An 11,499-nucleotide genomic window follows, 5' to 3' on the forward strand; every position below is an offset into this window, starting at 1 on the left:
AATTTTATAATAATTAATTTCATAAAAATTTAATGAAATGATAGAAACAAAATTTAGAATATAATTTAATAAATATTTTATACATTATTATTATTTTTACTAACTTAAACCGTTTATATTTTACTCATTAACATCTCGAACATATTAAACCATAATTAGGACAATCAAAACAACTCTCATCCGAGCTCCCGACATTTCATTCATTTGACCGTATATTAAAGCCACTTTTGATTTGGTAAAATTTTATTCAGTAATGACTCCAAATTCTTTAATTAACATGTAAAAATCATTTCCTTCACAAGTTCGTTCACCTACTCCGCCAAATACGGATACACCCCCATGAGCCTTGGCAATGATATTATGAAACCATCTTTACTTTTTGCTCGGCCTAGTCAATACAGCCAACATCTCATCTATTTCACTTTTATCAATTAGAACACCGACAATGACCACAACGAATATGAAAAATGCATGAACAACATAAGGAGAGAATTTTCATAGTAGAAAGTGAGGAGTTCGCCTCATCAAACTCTCCAAGAATAGTATGACAACCTCTCTCGGCGTCTCCACCTCAATTACATTCAAATGGCCGGGAATGTGTCCCTTTATTCCGAGCTCTGAAAAAAAAAAGTAGTCTGATACAAAAATAAAGAATCAAATTTCTTTCCACTTAACAATACATGACTGTCTCTCCCAAGCTCCAAGTCAAGAAATGTACATTGTCCAACTAAATTGCATCTAAACAGCTACCACAGCAAAGCATCTCAAAATTTATAACATACAGAAAAAGAGCTTCTGCCAAAATTGGAATGTGGCAAAAACTAGCAAGAGCCACTAATTTGCAAATTGTTTTTCAAATAAATAACAAGTAGAGAAGGACAGAAACAATATATACAGAGCTTCAAATTTTTGTCTGTTTTCTTCTGCCGAAAAAAGAGCAAAAAGAAAACTGTTCTGCTTTTCATATTTCATGCTATATTTTACTGGATTTGCTGGGTCCCCAAATACGGATTGTGTGATCATCGCTGGCTGAAGCCAACATTTGATGTCTTTTGGGATTCCAACTCACACAGTTCACAGTCATTGAATGACCACGTAAAACCTCAATTGGCGTAGAATTCCTGCGATTCCATATGTAGATCTGCAAAGACATTATCTAGTTTTTAAGGTTTCAACCGCTACAATAATCAATACCAAATGAGATTGTGGTTATTCAAACATCTATAACGTGAGAGAATTAAGGCATTGTTTTGAACAAAAAGTTCCCGGGGCTGGGTTCAGGAGTGTGTCCTGTGCTAGCTTCCCACTTCATGGTCACAACTATATTTCAGGCCAAGCCATGCCTAGCCTGAGTGACACAGAATAAGAAAATCTTAGTTCGGAATAACTGTAGTATTAACAAAGTTTTTCTGTAACTATTATTATTCTAAAATATCTTCAATTTACTTAGCCTATCTAAGTCGATTTTAAGTAATCGAAAAATTTTACATCCTATTATCGTCTTAATATTTTTTCAGCTGTAGTTAATGCTAATATAAAGGCTGGTAACTATTTGAGAATAACATGCTAGGCCATGATGAATTAACATTTTTTTTGGTAGAATTTCATTCTTTAATATCTTTCTGCATTAGTCTTCTAATTATTTTTTGTCAATACCTATCTCGTTTTATCTGTATCTCTCTTTGTTTCTTCACCTTGATCTCAAATTTCTTATCACCCACCTCTATTATCCTGTTTCTCACCTAAATTCTCATTATTTCTAAATTATCCATAGGACAAAAATTTCGACATTACTTCTCCTACATAACCATGTCTGATACTATTACTCAGGTTGTTTCAGGCTTGCTCGACAAGCTAGCTCCAGGACCATGCCCATATTGGAATTATGTTCTGAGCCAAGTCCAGTAAGAGGCACGATGACAGGTAGTAATCTGAATCTGAAATCATGTCAACCTTAGGTTCAAGACTATGCTCTATTTGAGCTGTTTTGGACCATGTCTTAGTAAAGAAAAGTTGTCCTGGTGTAGTCAATACCGTACTGTACCAGTCCAATATTGATATGGGCCAACAAGAATTTTATACCAAGTTAAATACTAATCAATACCTCCAAAACCAGTACCGACTAGTATGAACTAAAAATTCAAAAAGTTTACTTATAATTAAACTTATGATTCATTTTTATGTAAGAAAAATTAATGCAAATAATCTTAAGAAATCTTAATGCAAATATTTAGTTAAATATATTTATAGTTATTTTAGTTAATATTCTTGTATTTTGCACTTCAATTTTTTTTACTTATGTAATGTATTGTGAACTAAATATTTAGGTATAAATGATTTATTTTAGAAAATATGTTATATTTAATATAAATTATCAAGTTATTTAATTCTTTTATTTCTTTTTTACAAATTTATTATTATTATATGCTTATACAAAATTTTAAATAAAAAATATAATTTAGCAATAAATCCAAGAAACTTATCAAAATTCACAGCAATAACGGTATGTACCGTTTTGGTCGGGAAAATGAGATGCTACCTAGTACAATACTTATTACTTTGTAATATTGTGCTTGGTTTGGCCTGTGACTGTGCTCAGAGTGAATTAATGATTGTAACCCATTACCCATTTCCAGTGCGTGTCTATTCTCGATCTCCTTGTTGGGTCATGCTTGATCTAGATTGATCCTGAGTCAACTTCTAGACTCTGCTTAAGCCGAGTTGGTACCTAGCTCTATGACTAATCCACGTGAGTCGTGCTTGGGAACAAGATGATTACACAATTTGGTTTGGGCCTTGAGCTAGATGGAGTTCAAGCTAGATTCTGCCTAAGTCCAGGATTGTGACATGAGTTAGGTTACGTCATTCTCAACTCTGAGACGGCATGCTGCACTAGATGGAGTTCTAGACTCTACTTAAACCGAGTTGGCACCTAGGTCTAAGACTAATCCCATAGTCATGCTCTAGAACAAAACTGTTGCCCAATTTGAGCCAAGCCTTGAGCTAGATGGAATTCAAGCTACATCCCATCCAAATCCAGGATTGTGACGCAAGTTAGATTATGCCATTCCTAACATTAAGACAGCAGGCTGAGCTTGGGACTATGTCCCAATGAAGTTGTACTTAGGACTATATTTAGGACAAGTTGTGCCTTCACCCAGGACAATGTCCCAAGCCCACTGTCAGGTCTGGTCATACCTAGACTAGGATTGTGCTATGCTTTGAGTCAAGTCATTCAGAATATCTTGAAAAGATAGTAGTTGTACTTTGGACAATTTTTTTGTCTCGTGATTTTAATTGAGACAAAGATTTATCTGCAAGGAAACTTTCTAGTTTTATATTTTGAATTACCAAATACACCACTTGACAATTTCATCTTGTTCTGTCATACACGAAGATAGTCAGCACTACTATTATATCCCACCTAAAAATGCCATCTCTTCATTTAAAAAAAAAAGTTGCAAAACCTTTTTTTAGAATGAAAAAGAAACCACAGAGGGAAAATATTTTTTTTTAAATAAACCAGAGAGATAAAATACTAAGAAATAAAAAATGTAGGTGGATTCTGAACCAATAAAAAACTGAAGATGCTTACTGATGGGCCCTTGGAAAAGAAGCATACCTGTGAATTCTCACTACCGCTGGCAATAAATGAACCATACAGCCCACCAAAGCATGAACGTATCACATATTTGTTTTGCTTGTGACCCGTATATTTGAATGGCTTTTCCAATTTTCCAGCAACATCCCACAAATGGATTTCTTGACTATTTAGGTTGACCAAAAAGAACTTACTATCTCTGGAAACTGTAAGTGATGTGATTGGATGCTTCTCTAAGATGACTCGCTCGGCATTTGTCCCCATATTTAATATCAGAATTTCTTTCTCACTTAATACACTGATAAGGTTTTCCCCGTCAGGTGTCACAGCTAGATCCAACACCTTAGGCATCCTTGTGCCTTTCCAAGATTTGATCTCTTTCCCATCACAGTCCCACATGAAGATGCCCTTTTCAGGATCAGAACTGCCACAGACAAGTTGCTTGGAGTCGGGGAACCAAGCACATGAACTGACAGTAAAGCCTTGGTCCCCAAATGTGTGCTTGCATGAACCTGTTTCCACATCCCAGAGCTTTAGGACTTCCATATTTCCACAAGTGAGCAACTTAGTATCATCTGGGCTCCATGCCACAAAAGATACAGGGTTTTGGTGGCTTCCAAGTGTGTGTTTCAAGATAAGCTTACCATCCTCCAGCACCTAGCACAGGAATTTATAAAAATGGAATGGCTGAGTCAAACAAATTAATGTAGAGAGAAAAAGAGGGTAATCAGGGGGATAGACTTTAAGCTCGAAAATCAAACTTTGCTGGATTTTAAAATTCTAGATTTCCTAGAAATTACAGAGAAAGTCTCTTGACTCTTTTGTTTGTATTAATATGACGTGTTTCTTGAAGCAAAAACAAGATATTTTTATAACATCTACTAACACTATTCCCAACTTGAGTAAGAAACTAGTAGAAAACTCTAAGACAATCCTAATTAGAAATTAAAACAAGTGCTTATCCAAATTAATAATAACAGGGTGTTTAAGATTATTGAAAGAAATATGCTTAAATCAGTATGATGCTTTTAAGTTACTTAAAGCAGGGTAAATCCCTCTTTTAAAAATAAGCAATCACGCAATTAGATAAATGTGCTTATTTGAAAAGAATAAAAAGTTTTTTTTTTTTTTTTTGTAAAAAATAGATAAAAAGTACTGCTATTAGAAGTATCTTCTAACTTGTGCTATTGTATACACTTTTAATTTTAAGAGAATATGAAAAAGATAGTTAAATAAATTTACTAAACAAAAAATAAATAAAAACCTAAAATGTTAGGAATATAATGCTTCTAATGCATAATGGATTAACTCTAGAGCATAAATAGATTAGAAATTATTTTTATTAAATATAAAACTACTATACTATTTAGGAGTTTATTATTATAATTTTAGTAATTTTAGGATTTTATTCTAATTGGTATTCAATGTCTTATTTGTATTAGTAGCATTATTTTCTAATTTTGTAAATATTAGTATTTTTTAATTTAATCCTATTTACCAATGGTACTGAGTAAGCATTACAAATATCTTTGTAATTTCACTTTTTTGGAAAAGCTTCAACTATTCAGTAAAATACCTTCAGTTTCTCATTCTTTAATTGCATAATACAATCAGATCCTTAAATGTGACGCTTAAGACTAACTGGATTTGAAGTCTAAGAAACATTAGATGTGGTGTCTAGATTTTTATCTTGAAATTCTGAAGCAGATAAATTAATCCTAATGTTTATTCTATTAATTAGTATCAAAACTAAAAGAACCTTAAGTTCAAAATTTGTAACCTTACACCTAAACAATCTCGAACTCATCTAAAAAAAGCACATAAAGTCACAAAGAAATTCGAAAACTGCAAACTCTAAGCCAATCTACCTACCACCATCCTAGATCACAGTCATCAGTGATGTAATTACATAACTATGCCACCCTTTTATATAAAAAAACATCCATTCATCAATATTTCCCCCCCTCTTAATCAGCTTATTAAGAGTAAGAAAACACCCTCGACCTGCTTCCCACACAAAGAAAGTAACTTTGGGTGGAGCATTAACATTCAAGATAAAATGTTACAAAAATTAGGAGTCTATTGTTATAAATTTTAGTAACTTTAAGATTTCATTGTTATTAGTATCCACTTTTCCTCTTTATTAGCTGTATTGTTTCCTAGTTCTATTTAATATTAATATTTTTAAATTTAGTCCTATCAAGTAAATGTTACTTAAGCATTATAGATATATTTATAAACAGTTTGTCGGGGAGACTTCAAGTTATTTAATAAAATACTTCAAGAGTTTCTCAATTTTCTGAATCAAACTTTTAAGTGTTTAAGATTTCCTTAATGTGATATCTAAGAAGCACTATTTGTAATAAGTTTTTATCATTAAATCCCTATGTAAGCAATTTAACTCTAATTTGTCATACATCAACATCTTTTCTATGTTTTTAGGAGTTACTTTTAACAAACTATAAGCATCTTGCTTTTATTGTTACCAACAGCAAAGGTTAGAGCAAGGTGCATAAAACTAATAAGTAACAAATAAGCAACCTCACACTTTCTAAAACAGATCCAACTTGTTCCGCCAGTGAAATTAAAAAGACTACTGACCTATACTGAAAATCCAGCAACAAATTTGCTAATTACTAGGTTAACCCTAAACCTTAATTTAATGCTAAACCTGTTTCTTTTAGCTATTTGCTCATGCATCGTATCATTCATTCTGAGCATAGATCCAGTAATAAAGTAGACAGGACGAGTATCTGTCCAATCAAACCAATGAATTAGTCTACGGAAAATTCAGAAACTGAATGAATCGCGATTGTCAACGATAAAGTCAGTGAAAATAACATTAAATACATAATAACAAATGCCAATTGGCAAGGTCTACTTCTGGCCTTAATTTCAATAAGCAATTCACTTCCATTTATACAAGGGACGGGAATACCGGAAACTATTTGCCTATCGTTTGAGTAAACGTCTTTCAAGTGCATTAATTCTCACCAGTGGATGTCTAGAGAAAATCAGACAAATCTGGCAACAGGAATTAAAGACCTTTGATCAATTTATGTAGAATACCAAATCCCAATATTCACTTTTGGCTTATTTGGAGCAACTTTCTTCTCTGAAAAGAACAAGCAAAATCTTTAGAAAATAGAAACTACACGTGCTTTCCTATATTAAATAGAATTTAGATGATGGCATCTGTCCTAGCCGCTTAGAGAATCATATAGAATGGTGGCAAGCTCTACACCTGTACCTATTAAGCTTCTTTTCTATTTCGGTGGGCAGAATTGTCTGTGCAATGATACAAAATGCATTTTCTACAATCCAATTAACAATGGACAAGAATGTTCTATATATGGCAAGTAACAAAATAGTTAACTGCATCAAACCTACAAATATATCATAAATTTAATGCTCGTACATGATAATGAATATAAATACATGCTAGACTCCAGAGTAAATTGAGCAGCCTTGGATCATCAATTTGGATGTGTTTCCTTTAGATCTTATAGCATAACTATTCTCCAAATACAATAGTGGCATAATTAGCCCCAGTTTAAACTCAAGTCCAGAATGTTCAACTGCTTTTGAATTTTTTAAAAAGAATTCAATGAAAAAATTTCACTTAAAACCTTTTCATTTTACTTTATATGAGCCTAGAACCTACAGCAAATTCAAAAGGGGCTTGGACTACAGATGACAGATCACTAAAAAGAACTATGCTGACGAAAGTAATTTTCAGACTTCAGATCAATGAATGAATTCATTTTGGCAAGTGATACTTCTCTCTCATGTTTCACAACTTTTCTTTCTAATTCACTTATTGCTCAGAACTTCATCCAAGTCCTCAAAGTGAATCTTGGGTTCTGTAGGGAACCTGTATACTACTTTGTCAATGACATACTGTGAAAAGGAAATTTTGATAGCGAAAACCCTTTTATGATTGTAAACCTCAAATAAGCATTAATATGATTAAACACCTAATTTCATGTGGTTCTGTAATTTTTCCTCACAGTTTCATTTTTAGTTTATTGATTCTGAGAGGAACACAACCTCAAAAAGACAGCATTCAAACTCACAATCTGACACTTCACAAGCCATTTCTCAAAATGTTATGTTCAGAGCACATACCTATCCTTTAATGATCAGATATCAATTGCTTAAGTAACATAAAGAAACTTTATCTACAGGTTACAATGGAAGAAGCCATAGAGTAACATTTATAATACCTTCCATATGATGGCTGTGCAATCACTTGATGACGACGCTAAGTACTTCCCATTGTTGGAAAATTGAACAAACCATACTTCATTTCTATGTCCAGTCAAGATCTGCGAGTAATAGCAACAAGGGCTGTATACTTTAAACATAACGTCAAAACAACAAGTAAACAAATTTATGCTGTCATGTCTACCCTAGTTTCCTTTTTGGGGTTGAGCAGGGCATGGTAGGCAAAGAGAGAGGAGATCTAGACTTGGAAAAGCATTCAGAACGATAAGCAGTTTGTCAAGCTTACTCCTTTAGCCACCTTTTGGGTCATTGGAAAGAGAGGAATAGGAGAGTTTCTTATAGTACAGTTTCTAATTTTGATGGATTTAGTGATTCTTGACTTAGGCCTTGCGTTCTTTGATCAAAGGTCAACTGCTTTACTCTAGCAAGGATTAAAGAGACTTTCGCTAAACTTGTAAATTCTTTGATACATAGGTTGTAACTCCTTGGTGCCTATGAACATATGTAGTTTTTCTTCTAGAAAAACGTGCATACAAATTTTTTTGCCATTTTGAACAAAACCAATTATCAAGCTAGGACTAGCCCAGTTGGTAGAATTAGAAACGTAATCCATGCTCCTCATTCAAATTTACCAACAATTTGCTCTTCTGTATCATTAACAGAAAGCTACCAGAGAAAAAAAATTATTCAAATCATTTTGACAACTTTTAACAGATTTTTTCGTCTTTTTACCATTCAATATAACTTTGCAACAATTTTCCATGGTTTCCTTGTCATTACTTCATTCTAACAGGGGTAAAACTTTAAAAATTTAAGATCATTAATAGTATAATTACAGGGTTCGTTGGGAGACTGGGAAGCTACTCAAGCTACAGGGCTATCAACTTCTAATGGTATTGACTTTTGGATCTGGATTGCAAGATAATCTCTTCATTAGGTAACTAGAATAATCCCCTGCAATTTCCAATTGAATGGGTATCCAAGAAATTCAGAATTTTCAATTAGAACTTGGAACTTGACATTGTTAATCTTTATCCCACCAGTGATTCCAGTAAATAGGTCTCAACTTATTGTAAAGTACAGATATTTGCAATTGTCAAATGAAAAATAACTTAGAAAATTAAGCAATTACTGATGCATAAGTATAAGTAGGAAATCCCAAAACTTGTGATCCTTCCATGCACCACCCTAGGCGTATATTTGACAAAAAGGTTAGTGGAGCCAGGCAACTAGTTCTCGAAACACTGTAGCAAAAACATTTAATTGATGCAGGTGTATTCTCTCTAGAAGAAAAAGTAATAAGTATGGGGTGACTAATATACAAGTTAGGGTTAGTTGTCAATACGACCAATAAGTCAGTTACGATTCATTGGGCATTCATCATCTAGAATATCTAACAATAAACATCATTTTGCTGTTCTCAAATCACTACAAGCACTATTACACTTTTGTCCTGAAAAATACTACTAATACTTGAGGCTTTGATTTGTCAACAATTAACGCTATTTGAACAGCAATGAAACACACACCTGAACAGTTTCGGTCGGGATCTGGTCTCTACCACAGCAATGATCCTCATAAAGCGATACGTCATCCAATGAGTTATGATACAAACATGAATCAATCTGGGCTGTAATTGCAGTTTCAGCCAGATGTTCCAATCTTCTTTCAGGAAGCACTATCGGCGGAGGAAGCAACGTTTCCAACTCTGTCAACAACCTTTTCCGCAAATCACAAATGACACTGTCATCTATCTTCCCTGACTCCATCTCCTTCAAGGAAAGGATGCTAGAAGCAAGTTTGTGAACCTTTTCTTTGCCCACTCGTAATGCAGGAACTTGTTTTCTTAGAAAAGCCAATGCCGAAGATACCTCCCCATGATTCAAATACTCCAGTAAACACTGCTTGAACACCAGATACAAAGCAGCAGCTCTATCATCGCTTGCTGAATCCATATTTGCATTCAGGGTATCTATGCAACCGTCCCAGTTTCCACTAAGAACTTGAGATTCCAGCAAGTCAAAACTCATATACTTGTATGAAACACCAGACTCCTTTTCCAAACAAGCAGCAGACTTCTTGTATCCTAAAGAATACAAGGACTGAAGTATTACTCTAACCAATTCATGCCTCTTTATTATACCTTTTGAACCAACCATCTCCGGAGAATTCTCCATTGACAAACCTATTCTTGCAAAACTCTTGAATTTCTGGTGTATAATCAATGACACCCATTTCTTCTACAAGCCATGAGTTTCCAGTTTTACAACTGCCACTCCAAAAAACCAGAAAAACTTCCACAAAAATCCTATTTACCCCAAAAAGAGACGTGAAGATGAAGTTCAAAAGAGAGTGTTTACTGACTCGATTGAGCGTAAGGAATAAGATTTAAGATTCCGTAGATTACAGGCTATATATAAGACTCCAAAGTAACAAAAAACTAACAATAAGCAAAGAAAACTAAAACCACCCAATTATCTTAAAAGGCCAAAAATAAAAATAAAAAAGACGGATATGAACACTTTGTAGACGAACGGCAAATGAAAGTAATAGGTGAAGCGAAGAAGCCTGACCAAGGAGACAACTGCTTGGACAGCTGGGTTTTCCTTTTCAATTTCTGTTTGAAGTAATTTGAGGGGAAATTAACGAAGAACAAAATTACATGCTGTATTTGGATCACAGCTCCAAAACCCCGACAGATCAGATGGGACTAAAGAGGCAAGCGAGAGAAAATGAAAAACATATCGATGATTTAGAGGCGGCCCCTTCATACGACGCCGTTGTAAGTTAGAAGGGCGTCGCTTTCAACACGGGACGTTTTGGATATGTTCAAGACTGTCCAAACATCTTAATATATTTTTAAAATTCTTTTTAGAATGTTGACTTTTTTAATTGTTATACTTTGATAATCTTGGGTTTACTCAGATATTTTTTAAATTAAAAATAATAATAATAAAAATAAAATCACCCCTTTTATCAAAATTTTAATGAGGGTGGTTATATAAAGAGTATAAATTTCTTAACATTTATTTTATATTTGTAATTAGATGATATAAATATATCATCTAATTTTTTAATATGTATATTCTTAATTCATACTTTATAACTCTCATATATTTAATTCTAATAAATATTTTTATACAAAAAATAATAATATTATTAATTTCATAAGCGAATAATTTTAGCATTAGGTCAAACAAATACATGTAATTTAATTAATTTATGTGTCATATGATTAACATAAATTTTATATTATCATTTATAATATTTATATAACTTAACTACATATGAAAATCTATTATTCTCACCTATTAAACAAAGTTCATAAAGTTTTATACATGGACAATGTTATTACAATATTTTAAGGAATAAAATCTACTTTTAAAAAAATTTGCATACTTATAATTTTGACAAATTCATAAATATGATTATCATTTATAGTTCATCGTGTATCATAAATACAAGTTAAACTATCCATAATGGGTAAACAATAACATACCCAATTTCTTATTTTACATTCATGTTTTCTTTTACTAGCATAAATACAAAAACCACTGTGTCAATATTGCTCGTGACCAACGATGCTCACCGTTTAGGTATCTATATCTAAATGTTAATTTTGATCGTCAAAATACACATGTAAAAAAGTTTAAAACTTATCGCGAAGTGAT

At 33.0% G+C, this 11,499-nt stretch overlaps 1 protein-coding gene across 2 annotated transcripts; it reads right to left on the reverse strand.

The window, feature by feature from the left end:
* Positions 1-636: 636 nt before the first annotated feature.
* LOC110811549 (transducin family protein / WD-40 repeat family protein) lies at positions 637-10,616 on the reverse strand. 2 transcript variants are annotated; one of them, XM_022038082.2, is made up of 4 exons: positions 9,358-10,613; positions 7,828-7,929; positions 3,623-4,258; positions 637-1,141 (listed from the first exon to the last, which is right to left on the reverse strand). In XM_022038082.2, the coding sequence occupies exons 1-4, from the start codon at positions 10,003-10,005 to the stop codon at positions 974-976; spliced, it is 1,554 nt and encodes a 517-aa protein (XP_021893774.2). In that variant the 5' UTR covers positions 10,006-10,613; the 3' UTR covers positions 637-973. The 2 variants fall into 2 exon arrangements, with proteins under 2 accessions (XP_021893774.2, XP_021893775.2); XM_022038083.2 differs by lacking the exon at positions 7,828-7,929 and having other exon boundaries at positions 9,358-10,616.
* Positions 10,617-11,499: the final 883 nt, after the last annotated feature.

The sequence above is a fragment of the Carica papaya genome, chromosome 3 (assembly GCF_054855325.1).
Source record: "Carica papaya isolate Zhongbai chromosome 3, ASM5485532v1, whole genome shotgun sequence".
NCBI lineage: Eukaryota > Viridiplantae > Streptophyta > Magnoliopsida > Brassicales > Caricaceae > Carica > Carica papaya.